Source organism: Mya arenaria, chromosome 8 (genome assembly GCF_026914265.1).
Source record: "Mya arenaria isolate MELC-2E11 chromosome 8, ASM2691426v1".
NCBI lineage: Eukaryota > Metazoa > Mollusca > Bivalvia > Myida > Myidae > Mya > Mya arenaria.
This window is the reverse complement of record NC_069129.1, coordinates 74858483-74878731: the sequence shown is the minus strand read 5'-3', so window position 1 is coordinate 74878731 and position 20249 is coordinate 74858483. Positions and strand designations below refer to the sequence as shown.

General features: G+C 33.2%; 1 protein-coding gene across 4 annotated transcripts; it reads right to left on the bottom strand.

Moving 5' to 3' along the window:
• Positions 1-2957: 2957 nt before the first annotated feature.
• On the bottom strand, positions 2958-14194 carry LOC128242501 (galactoside alpha-(1,2)-fucosyltransferase 2-like). Of its 4 annotated transcripts, none has more exons than XR_008262624.1 (3): positions 13348-14194; positions 4477-4599; positions 2958-4051 (listed from the first exon to the last, which is right to left on the bottom strand). XR_008262624.1 is itself a non-coding variant. In XM_052959669.1 (3 exons), the coding sequence occupies exons 1-3, from the start codon at positions 14144-14146 to the stop codon at positions 9795-9797; spliced, it is 966 nt and encodes a 321-aa protein (XP_052815629.1). In that variant the 5' UTR covers positions 14147-14194; the 3' UTR covers positions 8462-9794. The 4 variants fall into 4 exon arrangements, 3 of the variants coding, with proteins under 3 accessions (XP_052815630.1, XP_052815629.1, XP_052815628.1); XM_052959669.1 differs by lacking the exons at positions 2958-4051; positions 4477-4599 and adding exons at positions 8462-9804; positions 10501-10657; XM_052959670.1 differs by lacking the exons at positions 2958-4051; positions 4477-4599 and adding an exon at positions 7471-7779.
• Positions 14195-20249: the final 6055 nt, after the last annotated feature.

The following is a 20249-nucleotide window of genomic DNA, read 5'->3' as shown; positions in this document are numbered from 1 at the left end:
ATTGGAAATTAATACCATAACTAATAATTTAAGGCTGTTTTTTGTCGGTTTCGGATATTGAGTATGCAGAATATGGATCAACTGAGAAAAGAACAGAACAAAATTTTGTTCGTTTTAAACAATTCAAACAAATATAGTCAATGAAATAGGTCAAGAACGATCATTTATGTAAACGTAATATTACTCAAAAATACATCGCGATCAGTCTTTAATTATTGTTTATAAGTAAGCAAAATGAAGAAAATAATTAACATATTTTGGTAATATAACAAATCATTTCTAATTTAGCATGATATATATATACCTAATTACTATTGAGTAACATAAATTATTGGCTTGTTACTAGTGAGAATTTGAGTAATGTCTCCCAATTGGTGTCTTGGTTGCTGTGCCATATACATCCAGGTTCGAACAATACACTTAACGAGGTGCTAAGTGTACTATTTATCACCTTGTTAAATGGTGGTTACCATATGAGCAATTGATTACTTGACGGTTACGAATTGACTTACAAAATGGTTACAAAATAACCAAGATTTAGCAGTTACGAAATGGTAAGGTTACGAAATGACCAGATCCCCGTCAAATGCCCCTGGGGACATCCTAGGTTAGGCCCATTCCCTGTTTTCAGCGCAAAAACAATAACACCGCATTCACTCAGCACTGCCGGTCCACCTGGAAGGTAAAAACATGGCCCATTTCCCCTGCTATCCCCGGTATAAACAAGACCTGGGGGCCATGGTTACAATTGACTGGTGCATAACTGTGGCAGAATAAGGGAAATATTTTATTGTTGCATTTATTATCAAATATGAGAATTTAAGACACATGCAAAAAGCCCCAATACGAATTGGTGATAGTGTTCGTTCTCTTCTGCTATTCAAAGGTGATGAGAATGACTAATGACATGACATTGACAAACAAAATGTAAGGCATTTGTATCCTTTCGTCTTTTATTGATTAAAATCTGAGATGTTAAGGGAGCAAATCACTTTTTAGATTGGAACATACCAAATAATAATAAGCGACGATGTAGTGGTAAACCAAGTTTGCTAGAAATCAATCGAGTTTCTCCAAAATACAAGCAAAAATTACACCGGATGTTGATAGTAGTGATTTAGTTTCGGATGAACAAAATCCGGATAAATCATTTGCTTTTCATCCAAAGGGTGGACGATTTATACTACTGTACAAAAGTCATAAAAATAAACGAAAAAAACGTTGAATATGTATTTTAAACACTTACCAAGTTACCATTCTCTTTCCGTAAGAGATGAACGCCATACTGCATAATTGCACGGAGATGATACCACGGAGATACCCGAAAATTTCCGTTATATTCCGGAAAGTTAAATTTCTGTATACTTGAAAATTTGGATGCTGATGGTACACGAAATATCGAATTTCCTCATTTCTGTTTTTTATGGAATGAAACTTCGGGATAATATACAATAGGCTTTAAATAAAGTAAAACAAATAAAAAATGCTTAGTATATAGCTATTTTTGACCAAAATTATGATTTTCCCTGGTCGCCTTAATAGCTATTTTTATGGATACACAAATATACTCACACAAAAGTTTAATAATTTTTTTTTAATATTTAAAGAGAATGTAACTAGGTGACAAGTAATAGTGTAAGGTAACCTATACTTGTCGGTAAATTATTTAGATAGACTTAAATAGTAATGATCTCCCTTGGAGAGTATTTGTAGTTTATAAGGAAGCCGCTAGGAAGATATTTTAGTTGGTTTGAAAATCTGGAGTAATCGAGATGTTAGATTGAAGTTACTGATAGATATTAGGTAGGTGGATACTTTAGACTTTATTCTACGTGTACGTAATATTAGTTTGTCGGGACACTTTCTTATTTCTTGTATTTTTATATTTCTTTCGACACTATATTTGGAAATTCGTTTCACTCAAAATTTACAAGGGCTGCTAGAATATTTAATGAATCTTTCCTAGATTCATTGTTTGTCACTTTTGACAGGTACTGTTATTTGCATGGTCGTTTTTAACAGGCTACCGTTGCAGTGAGCGGGTCGTGTGATATATCATATATGGCAGAACTGTTTGTCTAGAATACCACATATTCTGTAAGTGTTTGTATTTTTGTTTATCATATTTAAAGTGTTGAAACCACACTGTTTGGCATTTAATATTATTGTGCAAAGACTGACAAACAAGGCTTTGTTTGTAAGTTCAAGAAAATGTGAATGGACAGTCAATGAAATGTGAATGAACAGACATTTGTACTGTGATTATATAATGTGTTATTTGTAAATATTTAAGGTGTCATGTGTACATCATGTGTCATGCGTACATCCGGTGTTAAAAGTAATGTGTATTTTTAACAAGGATTTTGGAGTGTATGCATATTGTTTATTTGCTAAAATAACAGTTGATATGCATGGAAAATGTTCTTACAATTGTTTATTGTTAATTTCAGGACGAGCTTTACATTGCAGTTTATATATAAAATACAAACTGAGTTACTCGTTGAAAGACATTATATTTGTCCTATAAATATTAACTTTTAATATAGAATGTGAATGATTTGAAAATAAACGAACTCACAAAGTGCGGTGTTTTTTAATAAGTAAAAAACCCATAAAAAGGCACTTTACAACTTTAAGATTTAAAACAATGAAATGATCTCGTAAATAAACATTCAAGCTTATCAACTTACTGTCAATGGACATTTTAATTGACATTTGATACATCAAATCTGGACTGAAAATATTAAGGAGACCAATTTTTGTCGCCTTAATCCAGCGGTCCCCATAATGCCTAAATTAATATATATATGGTCACCTTAATATCTGTAGTATATATATATATAAATATATATATATATATATATATATATATATATATATATATATATATATATATATATATATATGATATACCTAATAGAAATAAAATGAAAATCTTTGGTCAAAAGAACATTTTTTCAACAAAATGTTATAGAAAATAACTTGGATAATAACTATTATTTATACAAAGTACAAACACACTTAATGTAATGATTTTATTTCGTGTTATTGCATCTGAAATACTTAGGGTTTGGGTATCGGGAATATGATCCCCTCTCACAGCACAATCCCCTTGCGTCCCCTGTTGTGACATACATCATCTCCCAGCATAATCCCCTTGCTTTCCCTGTTATGACATACATCACCTCTCAGCATAATCCCCTTGCGTCCCCTGTTATGACATACATCACCTCTCAGCATAATCTCCATCGAGTCTACTGCTATGACATACATCTCTACAATTTTCCTCTTGAGTACCCTGTTATGACATACATTCCCTCTTACAGTATAACCCTACTCGAGTCTACTAAAATGACATACACCCCCTTCTACAATTGCCATCTTGAGTCCCCTGTTATGACATACACCCCCTCTCACAGCAAACTCCCGATTGCGTCTACTGCTATGACATGCATCCACTCTCACAACAAACTCCCTCTTGAGTCCCCTGTTATGAGATGCATCCACTCTCACAAGAAACTCCCTCTTGAGTCCCCTGTTATGACATACATCCCCTGTCACAGTACAACCCCCTTTGATTACCCTGTAATGACATACATCCCCTTCTACAATTGCCCTCATGGGTCCCCTGTTATGACATGCATCCAATAATACAAGAACACAACGGTGTACAAGCCATAAAGTTATGAAACAATTCGCAGACGCAGTCCATGGTACACTCTGTGTCCAGGTCAGCACACTGCGTAGTCTTCACAATGAAAGTATTTTGATATTGGACACTGCTGCCATAGAGGGTGTGTCAACCACAACCCAGATGCAAACGGTGAAGTCACAGATTTGGAGAAGAATATGACTGCGTCACCTTAGGCATTGGTACTTGAGGCAATGGTAACGTCGACTGGTTTGACATGCTCATACACAAGTACGTGGTCATTGTGTTGGCCCAAACAAAGGCACCTTTTAAATACCGCTGAGGAGTTGAGGGCTGGTCTGACGGCCATGCTCTCAAAATGTTCGGGGTTGCCACAGGTTCCTGGTATCGGAGGTACTACTGAAATTGGTTGAAATACTGAGAAAGGTGCCTATATTCTGCTGAACCGAAATCATCAACAATAGGCGCACAGCTATTGCAACAATGAATAACACAAGTTTAGCATATTTAGTTCCATAGAATCACAATCCCCGGTCATTATTCTTTAGACTTGAAAAGTCCCCCACCATACGAAATTCGTGCGCTTTACTTCGTGAATAAAGTCGTAGCAGTTGACCCGGGTGTTGCTATATTATGATTCGCGGGGGCAGTTTTTCTAATGACCTGGGGGTCCTGATTCTTTCAGAGTTTATTACATTCATTTACGTGTGAGCATAAGCTACGCCCAATATACATTATATGTTCATGTATATTTACCACTTGCAAATGGGTACAACTAATACATTTTTAAACTAAATAAATGAAACGCAATCAATCCAGCGTACCGGCCTTGGTGGTCTCAAACAGACCTCGAATGGACGTGGAAGGAGCCGCCTCATACCTGGCCCCCCTCCACGCGGACCGCCTGCGCAAGCATTACTTCTGTGTTCCATGCTCCACTTCTCACGCTGAAATATGAGAGCATAAGCCATCCCAAAATCATCATCCGCGATAAAATGATCATGTAACAGTCCACATAGCAAAGGGAATTAACGGTTACTCACACTGCGTGCGGTTTACATTGCAGTTATCTCGGATTGAATGTTGTTAACTTAGATCAACTCACACAGACAACTTTGAACGTAACCATCAGTCATTATTTTTCAACATTTGGTTAGTGGTCACCAAGCAGGACAAGTGTTATTTTTCGGGTATTCCGTTTTTTCCCACAACACACTCTCGCGCAACATCCTGCCAGACAATTTTTTCACTTATAACACATGTATTAAAATGTGTTATGTTTGTCGGCTGCAGATTAAACGGTACAATTTGTACCGTCACAGTACGAGCGTGATCAAAGGCGCATGGCAATGGTTTTGATTTAAATCAGTCAGTCTTTATGATACGATCCCATTTTACTCCCGAGATTACATCTAGGCTGGTAAGAACAAACCATACGGCCGGAAACATTATAATCAATAATCCTCGTCTAAGAACTTCCAATTCATGGTCGATATATTTGAGTTTACTACAAATATAAATGAACCTTTGGCGACTCTTCATGACTAAGTAAATTGCTCTTATTGCGCATGCGCTTATAGTTTCGCCTACTAATTGCATATGCAAACGCGAGTAGTTTCAGTGTCATAGCTGAACTTGACAGGTCTTTTTGACAGCAGCGCAGATTAATTTTAAAGCTGATGAAATTTGGGAGGGGCTAACACTAAGTCAGTTAGAATTGATTTAGTAATTTCTTCGTTAAAAAATAAAACCTATGCTTCCTTAGGTTACTTATTCACGAAGAAATTACTTAATAAACTCTAACCTATACGTACGAACAACAACACTTTAATACCAAAAACTGAAATGATATTTAGTTCGATTCTATTTTATGTATAAGCTTAACATAAATGGTAAATCTTGGAACTTTTAAATGCATGACAGAAAAATAAACATTTTTTTGTAACATGCACACTATCCAAAAAGCGGGGTAAACAGTTGAAAACGTTTACTTTTTGTCAATTTTAATGAAAGTGAAAGGAAAACTATTTGACTTAAATCATGGTTAATCTACAGTTAAGTTCTTTTAAATAACACTTTGTTTGCTTTACTTTTTTATATAAAGGAACTATGTAGTGATATTGGCAATAAGAACTTTGAATATATTGGATTAGTTGGAAGAACCCTAATGTGAAATTGAATCTGATAGTAAAACCAAACAAATGTCGTCTCATATTCGATTTTGACAAGGATGCGTTGGATTTAAGAACAAATAATACATGCAGATTACTGTTTCACTCAACACTTACTGGTACAACTCATATAACATTGACATATATCGCCACTGTCCGTAACGAATCACTACAAACTATTTAGACAAACATTTCACTTATTACACATGTATTGAAATGTGTTATGTTTGTCGGCTGCAGATTAAACGGTACAATTTGTACCGTCACAGTACGAGCGTGACCAAAGGCCGTGGCAATGGTTTTGATTTAAATCAGTTAGTCTTTATGATACGATCCCATTTTACTCCCGAGATTACATCTAGGCTGGTAAGAACAAACCATACGGCCGGAAACATAATAATAATCAGTAATCCTCGTCTAAAAACTTTCAATTCATGGCAGATATATTTGAGTTTACTAAAAATATAAATGAACCTTTGGCTATACGAAAACTACGTTGAATAATCCTTAACTTTGTTACTTTATTAACTTACTTCCACATTAGAGAGTTCACAGTTGTCAAGACATCGGCGATTTTCTTCAAGCATAAGACCAAATTTAGTTGATAAGTGACTGTTTAGCACAGACTTGGAGAAATTGAAGGGCTGGATAAGCTCTAAAGGTCGACCCCGTGTTATAAACGAGTGTATACAAAACACCATATTTCATGGGCAAAGTTAGGGGTCGTCATATAAGAGCGCCTTATAGTCCGAGAAATAAGGTTATGCTAATGATATCTTCTTCCTGGTTAAATTGTACTTTAAATTCATTATTATCATATTTTACTATGTTCTTGCTTACGCCACCATATATGAATATATTCATTATAAATGAATTGCATGTATATAGTTTTGAACATAGCTTCTCATGACTTATTTGTTTTGATGTATACCAAGATAAATTGTTAAATTGTGATTGTTTGAAATATTGTATATGTTGAAATCATCCTTCAGAGGAAATAAAGAGAATTAAAGAGAAAAAAACATAATAAAATATTTGTAATTATTATCTGAAACCGATGTTTGATCATTTGAAATGAGTGAACATGAAACAGACGACATTGAATTGTTGCACAACGTTTAAACAAACAGTAAATTTTAAATGCACTTCACAAAAAAGTACGTGTTTTCATATTTAAATACGCCTTCTAGATCCGCATGTGTTTTATGCTCCACTTCTTTATCAGATCAGTATGGAGATTTCCGTTGGTACAAAATTGATCCCATCCGACCGGTCTTTTATACGGCCCTTTTAATAGTTTTTTATACCCAACAGTATGCAATTATGTTGACGTTTAAAACGTTTGAACCTTAATGAATATTTTCAATTTAATATGTGTAGAATATAATTAACATTAAAAATTGTCCAATAATGCAAAACTCAAATCTGAATAAGTTTGATTTATGACCCGGCTATACAAATTATACACAGATACTGTGTAATATTTCCAAATGCATATTCTTTTACATTGTGTACCGTGTCTTCATTTGTTATGATAATTTAGTTCTAAGCTATACTGATCAATGTCCAATCAATCATGTTTATCTTATCGTCGACCCTCATCGACGATAACGTAAGAACATTTTTTGGACCCCCCCCCCCATTAAACTGAATGAGTTTCTCTTTATACTTACACAGTGTTTTCCAAAAGCAACTGTCGTCATCTTGATTTTTCCCGTCTATGTACTTCCGGTACAAACAAAATATATATCCAACTTAAATCGCGACATGGAAAGAAAATATCGACTTTTACTTACTGCATTTTTACCGATAAAAGCAGAAATTTTTAAGATATTAAATAATATGATAATAAAACACATTACGAACATAATCATGCTGCATTCCTGTATGTTTCATTCACTCCTTAAAATGATCTGCCTATGGCGGGTGTTGCATTATTCCAGCGATATGTACTACCTGGTTTTCAAAAGTGTAAAAAAAAATACAAAAATGTCAATAAAATGACTATGTTTACAAAGCAACTCATTCAAAGAAATGAATCAGATATACAAATGAGTAATCTTTTCCGCGTGTTCAGAATAAATAAGTCCAAAACATAGGCAGACCCGATTTTGTCTGCCTAAGTTTCGTGCCTGCCTAATGCATATCTATATATATTTTCGGTCTGACTGTTGAGTCAAGTAGATATGTATATATTTGTAAGTGCAAATTTTAGCAAGAATGAGTAAGTAATATGATAAAATTCATGACATGCGTGCGGAGAGTCTATCTATATATGCTATTCTTAAATCCTTGAATACACGCATCGCAAGTTATCTGTTTACATGTATATTGGTATTTTGAAAAGTAAATCATTCAGCAGGAAGAAATTTATATAAGTCGAATCAGAAATAAATGATTTCAAATAGGAAGATCAACTTATTACTAAATGGCGTAATAATATGTTGAATACGAAACATACTTATTTAAGGATGCTTTAAAATAATTTTATCCTGGTCATTATGCGATGCAACTAAGAATATAGAATAAATTGGGATAATTTAATTAAATGTAAATAAGAAAACTGTTTCTAATTACCATTGTTCAGTGAAATATGGTAATAATATTTTATGTTAAAATATAATAATACGTTGTAAGTGGAAAAAGTTGTTTTGGCTATAAGTTATTTCCTTCAATTGCAGAGTTTTTTAAAATCGTTTTGTTTATAATTATTTTTGTTATTCCAGGTAATATTTAAAGACAAACATGATTTAAATAGATAAATGTGCCTATAGCTATTTTAAATTACAACTTTGTGAACATTTTATTGTTACATTTAGGTCGAGGTTTGATGCTTAATTCCTGTCATTGTCAGAGTGCCTTTGTTGAAAGAAATATTCGATTAGCTTTTGGTTAATTAATTTAAAAAGCCATAACTACGGCTGAACAAAAATCACCGTTAGCGCGAAGAATCATGTTAACGGTTTAGAACCAAGGAAAAGAACACGCATTACTGAAATAATTTAATTTGATAAAATGTAATTTTAAGTTCAGCTTCCGTACTTAACTGTTGACCTTGTTATCGATCACCCATTAAGATGAAATTATTGTTTTATGTCGACTGATTGATTTTTTTCCCACCGTAGACTATGTATTTTGATGTTATCTTTATTTAGGTTGAACATTTATTTCAATGAATTAATTTAGTCCCTTTCTGGGACATCAGTATTTCCTTATCCCTACGTTTTACATCCGCTAAGTAAAATTGGTTTTACTTATTAATCAAAGTGATCAAATCGTAGTGAATGCATTAACGCTATTGGTCGATGGAATGCAATAGCAATTGCTGTACTCGTGTCAACACATTGTTTAAGCCAAGTGTCGGTGTTATGAATAAAATTTCAAGGCCGCCCCGTTGAGTGCACTCAAAAACATTTTCTATTGAAACAATATCACTTCCTAGTTGTTGAGTCCCCATTAGTACCAAAAAGAATAATCGATCGGAATTTATTTACGATCATAAGATATTATCTTTATATTGCTATGCTTCACATTCAACGCACTCAAAGATGTTTTTACAAATTTATAGACCTATCCAGTGTTTTGGATAATAATCACTTCTGTTTAAGCCTTTACCAACAAATGTATATTGTGTTGGCCACGAGGAGTCATACACGGTTATTCCACCAGATAGCCAAGCCCCCCACCAACCAAATGTCCCGATGGTAATAATCACGTGATCACAACAAACCATGAGTGCAAAGTCTAGGACAGCTTCTTTAAAAGGAGAGTAAAAGACGTCAGGCCCTGACGTATTATTCTGGCACCATTCCATACCATTGCTGATGACAACAAAGTGGACTGTCTTCTTTCGGAACATATTTCTGAAGTATTCCATAGATCTATTTAGGTAAGTTGCGTCCGACGGAACATAACCTAGTTTGATGTTAGCATCTTTTGCCATATCGCCTCTTCGAACGTGCACACACACATTAACTGCGCCTATAATATTGCAAATAGTTTTCAAAATAGTTTAGACAGTTGTATTAGCTATGATTAGGAAGCTAACACAAACTTGGATGCATCAATGAAATGGTATGCCTTTTGTGAGATCGGGAAAAACGAATATCGTTATAAAGATGAAATGTCATTTTGTTTCGCCGAAGAGGTCTTATTGTTTTCTAGTCAATGTCGACCTTAAGGCCACACCCAATTAATGTTTCGTTACACGGATCTTTGCCCAAAATAATTGGAGCGAGCGAGCCACCGAAAAAAAAATTGCCAGTTTTCATTAAACCCGAAGCGAGCGAAGAGCGAAAAATACTTTTAATATGACGATCGTTTATAATAAAAAATAACCCTCTTTTCAGGAAAAAGTTAGAAACGACTTCTATAAATCTACCCGAATCACTTTAATATCATTTGCAACTGTATGTAGACGTACTTATTGATTTTTGATGTGTAAAAAAATATGTTTCACACAGGCATCATCAAACAGTAGACTCCATATACATTAATTTTGAATTTCTAGACTAAGTTTTGTTTTGTTTTATCACAGGAAATGCAATGGCATGTGCTTATCAAAACAAAAAGAACAAGGGTGTGTGCAGAGAACTTTTATGGTCAGTGATTTAATGCACCAGCCAATTGTATATGCCTCTCCCCCCTTAGTCCGGAATAGCGGGGACTTTAACTTACGGTCCATCCATTCCTGTGTAAAATACAGGACATTCAGGGAAAAACTGCTGGTAAAATCCATGCCAAATGCCCCCGCACACCGGGATACCTAGGTAAGGCCCATGTCCCACTATTTTCGGAGTGATAACAAAACCACTGCAGGCACTTCGGGGCCAACCTGGAAGTTAAAACACGGCTCATTGCACCCGCTGTCCCTGGTATACCCCCGGTACGGGACGAGGGGTTAGGGGCAGTGGTTACAATCGACTGGTGCATTATGATCCCGAATCATAGAAATGATGCACTGAGTTTCATAGAATTAATTTTCATTAAAGTGATCAATAATTCATATCTTTAATCTAATATGTACCATTGTTTCAGTATTCCATGTATTTGTTGATTAAAGCTGGGGGTCCATTGTTATATTTTAAACTGAATTATTGCTGAAATTTAGAATATATGTAAGCAAACGCCACTGATTCAATACAGACACATATTATAAGTGTACTTGATTTTATATCTCCTATGTGGAATGTCATTTCTTGAAGAATTCCATTTATTTAATGCTGCATCCAACCACTTTGCAAATTCATAAGATTATTAAACTTCATGCGACATTTGTAAAATATATTAATGACCAAACAATCTTGAATCTTTTTCTTTGATTTTGTTTGTAACAAATATATATGTATATGTTTGTATAATTATGTTCCTACCCATAGGCTTGCAGTAACCTCAACTTGGCACTAAAAGTGCAATCATGTATTATAATTAACTTAATGAAATTATTTTTAGTGTCTGCTTATTTGTGTCATCATTATTTCTGTTCAAAATAGAATGTAACATGATCTCTTCAGTTATTGTCAGCACTATTTAATAATATTTTTAACTATTAAAAAACTAGGCTGTCCCATTGTGGATGTCAAATTTAAGTGTTAGAAGTACTTTCACATATAGTCACCATATTTCTATTTTACATGAGCATAAAGTCAATATACAAGGAGTGTAACATTTATTTTCTATTTTCATTAAACTATAAATGGTCTTAAATTCAAAATCAAAATCAATTCTTATGTAGATACCAATAACCAAAATCAGCAATGTTAAACACCATATAATACACTAGCGGCTCCATGAAGTTCATTTTGTGATGTTTTCTTGACGGCACATTAGTCATATAACCTCAGAACCTTGGTCCTCCACTAGTAGCAATCTAAAGAAAAGTCAAATTATTTTGTAATCATTTAAATTATAATGTTGTCTGTGAAAATCAGCTTCATATCTTAAATGGCTGATTAATGAACATTGGGCGCGGATATGGAAATATGCCTTGTGGGGGGGGGGGGGATGTTAAGTTAATAGGAGCGTTGGTAAGAGATGATGGCTTTCACAATAAACAAACCAGTAATTAATATTTTGCTTTCACTCAAATGACAGTATACTGATAATTTATAGAAAAAGAAAAACCATCTTATTATTACCTCCCTGCTCTTGGTGTCTTTAATCATGTGCCTGTTATATGTTCTAACATCACACTGGATCTGCTAGCTTTCGCTGATGAAAAGCCTAAAATGATTATTACTATTCATTATCACAATTATGGAATGGTTGTGTACAATTGAACATAAACGTGTTAATTACAGAACTGTATATGTAACTGTATAATTTATATACATTTTAACAAACTCAAAAAACCATACTTGGGTATGTTGTCATACCACTGCTGTTGTTTCTATCAAATAAACTTTTATACTATCAAGGCACAGTATTTGATTAGCAATCAACCCATTGTGTGCCTCTATATAAAAGAAAACTGTAGAAATAGACTATAGACTGAGGTATTTTTCGTAGAAAATGACGTCATAGCTGTCATTTATTGTAACTATTTAGGTGCAAAATATTCAAAATATGTGCAGAGTGGGATACATTTCAACAAAGTAAGGTCGAGACCTGCAATCAAGTGTTGGTCTCAAATCAATGCATTGGTTTTTGAAAGATTTTGGAATTATTTAAACGAGAAACAAGGTAAATTCATTCTTTAACTTCATATTTCTTGTAAAGTTATCACTGTTTTTGTTCATGAAATTTGTTCGTTGGAATATTTTTAATACATTAATTTGTTCACACAGTGAATATTGGCGATTTCTTACCTCAGTATTCCTGTCTTCTATTGATATGGATGTAATGGAACAGTTTTCTATTCACGAAGTTTCATTTTGTCGTTAAAATCGACAAAATGAGTTGTGAATCGAGCGTTTGTTTATGTCTGGTCGGCCATCTTGATTCTGGTAACTGAGACGGTTAATCAATTTACCCACCTCTTGGAGAAGGGTAAATATTACCGCGGTAAATAGCTTGGCAAAACCTTAATTTTGTTATATACAATTTACCAAAAAAATTACCGCCGGTAAAATATTACCCTGGGTAAACCTGTTTGTACAACAGGCTGCAGATGTTCAGAATTGTTTTCAGAACAACACTAGAATTATCAATACGAAGTAGTAGGGCGCCGATAATAAGTTATTTTACATAATTCAAATAATTAATAATCGCGGGCTCAGCGGAGTTTACCAGTCAAAAAGCGCACAATAGTTTCTCAGTTTATAATGTGTATACTTCGCGTGTGAAGGTCCCGAGATAAGTGCAGATATATGTAGCAAAGCTTTTTTTAAATTACTGGGATATACGTTGTGGACTAACGCAATTAATTTCACATTGTATAATATGCAAAACTGCAAAATATACATGTGTCAATGAATGTGATACATCAGTTAGCACGATTAAATGCGTTGTCTATTTTTATTCTTACAATGGTATCATCTGGCGTCTAAGCCCTTTAAAAATCTAATTTAATACAACAATTTGTACCTGTTGATGATAGGTTTTGCAGAAATGCGTTTGCTTTGTCGGTGAACTCCGCTTTCAAAGTAAATACTTTTCGCACTTCATCCTTCGCATTGTTGAAATATTTCCAGCTACAACGATAACCACCTAGCGTCCAATTCTGACCACAATCTAAAGACTCCACTTCTTTCTGATAAGTACCATACTTTACTTCACCGACGTTCTTTTCGTTGACTGCAGGCACGTTTACGTAAATCCGCGGCATTTCGAACCATTTAAATATGTAATGATTGTATCGCGACTGAGGCGTGAAACCTCGTCTTTTGGCAACTCCGATCAAGGCCGCTATTTCAAACATGATGTTTCCAGCTCTACCTTGAGGGCCTTTTGAGGAAATATAGGTGTTACAAGCACTGTTTATAGAAGCAACGTTACACACTGGATGCGATTCACAACTTATGTTCTCTTTCTTCCGTTTAGTGAATGGAATGGTTGTGTCGCAAGATCTGTTTTGAAACGCAACGTTACTGTCCGATTCGTTATTGACTGATTTATGTGGTTTTTCACTAAATTTCCGTTCCCTCTGCTGTTCGTACTTCAGCCAGAATATTTCAAAACATGTCATATTACAGACACCGTTCTGATACTCGCGATTGCAAGCTTGTGACGTATCATTCCTTACTTTTCCAAATATCAAGTCCCTTTGGGTGTTCATAAAACCTCTCACATCCCATTGCGCTATTGCGCTGTCTTTCAAACAGATGTATGTAACAATAAATGCTGCACAAAATACCATAAACATATAGAAAATTCGGTTATTCATGTTAAACGCATTATATATGTATTCAAATTAGTGCATACATGAGTAAGGTATTTGATGACACGATGAAAAGTATCGTATGACTTTCCATAAAGATCCTGTTTAGTCGAATATGACGCAGTGTTGTATAGTATACATACTAGTTTACATTACATTTATCCATTCTCGAACGCCTATTTTAGAAACTAGACATATTGACAAGAAATTGCGCTTTAGCGATAAGCATTAATCTTACACTCTTATCAAAATCAAAACATACTAATGTACTTACAATATAAAGCTTTTATAGAAAATATTATTAACTAATAACAATATCGTTACCATCTTTAATAGCTGAAAATTCACAAATATTAATTAACTGGTTAGTGCTAAAAGATTTATAGTGTTCAACTATCGTCTCATAAGGTTGACATATCGTGTCTTACGCACCTTTTTTCAAATTTAGCACAGAATCCTTCATTAGAACCACTGTTTTCAATATCTTCATCCTTTTCAGTACATTTAAACAAATAAATTAACTGTGGTAAATTTGGGAGTAAGAGTGCATCTTTGAGAAAAGGTATCATTAACATGCACTTGTAACGTGGTTGATATGTTACGAACAAAACAAACACTTCTATGTGACTTTAAATAGGTTTCAAGCCTACCACAGTTAGATTCCTCTTAAATTTGTTTAGTTTATTAATTTTGGTATCCGTTAAAGATGTACTCTTACTCCCAAATCAGATGAACTATAATTAATGTAATTGTTCTAATATTATAAAAAACAGGATGAATAGATGTTAAAAACAATGATTCTGATGAAGAAAAACGAGTTTAATTCGAAAGAAATGCGCATAAAACACAATATTTCTACCTTATGAAACTATAGTAAAGCACAGTAAGTCTTTGGCCATTCACCAATCATTTAAAAAAAAATCGCGATTTCTGCAATTAAATACACGGTTATATAGGTTAATCAGTCAAAATTGATGTTTGTTACACATGTGTATGTATTGATTTTAAATAAGAGCGTCACTTTAATGTAAGTGAAACGTTTCCTGTCAAGTTTAATCTAAGAGTTATTGTTTTTTGTGTTTTATTCTTTTGTCAAAAATTACTTTTTGTCATCCGTTAAAGGTGTTGTATTAGTTTGTTTTTTTTTTTTTTTTTTTTTCAAATGACAAGTTCAATTCAAACTGTATCATTGCTCACCTTTTCTTCGTATATTATAAGTGTAAATACCTTGTAGTCTGCTCCAGGTTGACATTTTAGTATTTATCGTTGAATAATTGGCTTTTGGTTGTAGCTTTTATCTGTTCTTTGTAGATTAATAAAACTTTGTGTAGAACTTTCAATATCTGCTGTAATGCTGAATGATGATTCTACTTGCCTGCTTCTTTGTGCTTCTAGCAACATTTCGAGTAGTTATGTTCACTGTAACAGTCATAACATATTTGTCATAACATATGAAATATTATTTAACAGTCTGGGAATCCACAGTACCAGCTTATTCACAACAATGCAACTGGCATCAGCACAATCATCTCTGAAAATATAATTATCATCAGTGTAATCTGTAAACTTAATTGCGATTGAATTGGTTGTATCATTTTAGTTTCCTGTCCTTCAAGAATGATCTGTTTGGTGGTTAAATTGTATAAAACATCACTGTCGTCTTGACTGGTCATTCTAGGTACTTAAAGCCTTTGTTGTGACTCTTCGCTGGCTGCCTAATCATGTTTTCCATTTTTTTTAAACTTTTATCTACGAATTAGAGTAGCCTTGCCATAAGTTAATCGAATATTATCACCGGCACTATATCCAGAACCATCCGCTGATTTATTTTACTTTAAAGATTACTTGAGTAGCGATTATATCTATTAAACCTTAAGCTTCTTTCAATCATGGTAAAATTATAACCGCTCGTTGTTTGTCTTGCTCCATCTACTGGTCGGTGAGTGACGTTTCTAGTAAATTGTATTTATAATATTTATGCAAAAAGCTACAGACACAAGCTCAGTAGCAAAAAGTTTAAACATAAACCCGGTTTCGTGGCACTGGGCAAACGACAAAGACATAGAACACAAAATCAGAAACAAGAAACATAGAAGAACAGAACAAAACTCCACAAACATATATTACAATGACAAGTAATACATGAATATTTGATATCCCTTGTTTTCTCAAATTCATTTTAAAAAACAGTACATAACGCACTATCCGTGAAGACATTATTACACAAGGCGTTTAAAATGAAGCGCATGGCAAGAATAAATAAATCAATAAAAGCAGTCTTAGTAAACGTTATTTGTTAATAAAAGGGATTTTTGTTAAAAAATCATGAATGAAAACTTAATGCGTAAAAAGTTAATATAATATTAGTGCATATTGAAAGTATAAGCATGCATATGATAACCAACATTCACAGCAAAAGCAGTTAGCCAACATATGATTCAGCATCCAGACTATGTTTTACAAGATGGATAAGAACATGTTAAACCGTCACAGAGACTTATAATTGATTTGAATTGAGAGAGTGTTGATGTAATTTGGAAAAGTGTGCCATAGCCTGGCTGCTGAATACCAAAAGGAGTTCAAACCATACCTAATACTATAGACTTTTGGCAGTTCAGTCACTTTTGTATATCTAAACTCATAGTGGAAATGTTCAGATTTACAATATCATGTAGGTATATAGGTCCTTGTGTATTCAAAATCTTAAAAACTGCAATAATAGCAGTTCTCATTCTCCGAACTTCAAGTGATGGTAAGCCAGAATTTTCAAGTAGGGTTTCGTGCGAAGTTAAGGTACAACAACTAAAATTCGAGAGTATGAAAGAGTGATACATTGTCAGTGTGCCAAGTATAGTAAGGTTGCCACCAATTCTCTTCATAACATTTAGCTGTCTTGGGGCCTTCTTACAGATTTTATCCACATGACCTTTTAAAACTTAGAAGAAAGTCGAAGGTGACCCCAAGTCTATGTCTTTGGCGTTTGCCCATTGCCACTAAACCGGGTTTATGTTTAAACTTTTTGCTACTGAGCATGTTTCTGTAGCCTTTTGCATATATATTCATTATTACAATTAACAAAAAGAGCATTGAAACTAAAGTGCAAATCTAAATCATGTTGTTGTTTTTCTTTCCGAGTGATATTGCCTGAAATTTATCCGGGTTTGCCTGCATAAGATTCTCCGATGACCACTTAATCAGTGTAAGTCTAACTGATTCAAGGACATCACTTAGAAAATGTTCATGATTAAAATTCGTAAAACTCCTGTATTTTACCCATTCATTTTTGTTAACTGGAACATCCATTTTCATTTGAAAACCTACAATATTAGCCACAAGAGGAGTTAAATATCATTAAATAATTTAAAAGTTAAATATCAAAAAAAAAAACTTAAAATTAACATCAACAAGGCTAAGTTCAGATATGTTTGGAAAGCATGTAGCTGTTTCTACACCATACCTGAGATCAATTATATCACACAATTGTATCCATGTTTTACATTTTTCTTTGTCAAAACAGTTGTAGTTTATATCACTAAGTAACACAATGTGATCATACTTTACAGTCCATTGGTCAATAAACTTACGTAAACCTTCTTAAGATTCTTGGTTTGATAACGATGGCGGTCTATACAATTCACATATGAAAAGCCTTAAACAGTCAATTTGCAATTCCACATAAAAAATTATATCATCTTTAATTTCTAATTCTGTGGTCCTGTCACCAAAAATGTCAATCCTAAGATCCGCCTCTTGATGTTCTGTAAGCCCTCCAAAATGATAATTATCAACCTGTACCTGGGCGCCTATAAAATGATTCATCTAATTTAGCCTCTGAAAAAAAGTAAATCAACAGTGTTATGTATGTGTTCATAACGACTGCAGTCTTTAACCTTTTTAAACATAACAGTAATAATCTATATTTATTTTTATACGTACGCACTTTACCTTGAATCAGTAAAAAATACTATATATTTTAGTACGAACTGTTTTGAATATTTCTAGATATATAATACTACTATGTTGTTTATTAATCAGTTGTCTTCTCACATAATATTAGTGTATTTCAATACTATTCAGGTAGATGCTTTGTGCTAGTGATCTTCTTTCATTCTTTAAATATGATATTATCATTATTGTTGGATTGGTAATAAAATGTGTAATAAGTGTTATAAAACTTTGCATCCTTTATTTCATTTAACTAGTGTTCATGGCATAACTTGTTGTTTTTATATGTATCTTATCAACAAGCAACTTTGCAAAGTCGCGGTCACCCGGATTTATCAATAAGCTTGTAATAAGGGCCGGCAGTGATGCAAAAGTCGATTGAAGGTCCAAAATTTAAAATCTCCAAAAAAATCAATTTAAATTTAGCTTTAAGGTTTAACAAGCATGATTCATATATCAGTTGTAACATAAAAAGTTGTAATTAGGATTTTACGAAATAATATTTTATCACATTTCCAATCAAAAGACATTTACGTTTCCCGGAAATGTCTTAATACAAAAGGAATATGTTTATGAGTAAAATTTATCGAAACAGCCCAATAAACAATGTCTTGGGACTTTGTGTTGATTGCAGCTGTTTTAAAAAAAATGCATTTTTTTAACCCGGATATAAATTTCATCCACTATTTTTCATTATTTTTCTGAATAACTTTCTTTTTTGTCAATATATCATCAAGAACTCTCAAGATATTGTTGAATAGGTAGTCTGGGGCATTTTGACATAAAAAACAAAATAAAATAGACTTTTCCGAAATAATGCGAATGCTTTTTTATCCAAAATCTGACAAAATCTTCTTATGTAAAATTTGTTTAACTCTTACTGAGCTAAAATATTTCATTAGGAATATATATTTCACTACAAAATAAGATAATGCACTTGAAAATTAATTCCATTCTCTTAAAATTTCGATTATACCATGAATTGGACAAAGACTACCAAATCTATCGGTCAAACAACCGACATGAATCAAAAGTAAAAAAGTAGTAATTATATTAACAATGTTTGTACATTTTGCACAAAGGCCAAAATAACATTAATATTTCAAAACACATAATGACATATCTAAGAATATTTGACTTATATATGGAATATGCCAAATTTATGCCTGAAGATACGTTTAAATAAACAATAAGAATAAAAACAAACAGTTGCATTAAAGTAACAATGTATAAAGCCCCAAAAATACGATCTTACACTAAAACCAACAAGTACTTTCTATATCATAAGCCTAAAAATAACACAAAATTAGTATTTCTAATAAGCATATATATTTGTGTAGCGTAATGCTAAAACAGATTCAGTATTCAAAGCATTCTTCGTCTCGCTGGTTGCATTTCTATATAACAAAACTAATAGAAATCCACAGATCACATTATAATCGTTTTTCATACAGTATCAAATTACATGTAACCTAGGTTTTTACTATGATATTGAAAATATGTAGTATAATTTCAAGTTACATAAAGGTCTACGATGAAACAGATTTAATTTAGCAATATCAAGTGTGATTTTGATGAGTAAGAGCAGTTGTCAGGGCTGAATATATTAAATGTCTCCTCGTTTAGTTCTTGAAAATGGCTTTAACTAATAAATAATACGAACAAAATTTGTTTTTTACTTCATGTTCTAATATTCTCGAGTTGGTTCTTAATCTGCTGACAATTTTATTATGTTTGTGCTTTTTCACATTTTTCGTGTTGCATTAAAAGCCCTGGTTGTTTTGTTACCGATTGTTGTGGTTTAACAAGCTGTATTTGCCCAGTTAACTTATTCAACTTGTATTAACTTTTGATATTCACTTAAATACGAAAACTATCAAATAATGTTACATGTTTGTACTGCTTGTGATGTTTTAGATCGTTCTGATTTCTTAATCAAACTGGATTTTAGCCAGTTCAAGTTGATTTGGTAAAGATTTAGCACTGCGGCGTCAAAGGTGCCAATGCACTTATTAAGAAAAACATCACATTAGAGAAAGCTCTTGGTATTTAAAAAGTATCGGAATCATCTGACAGTAATGTGAAAACAATGAAAGAAACTTTGTAGGACATGTCTTTTGAATTTGTTAAGTCAAAGAAGTGTGTCAACAAACAGAGAGAAAGC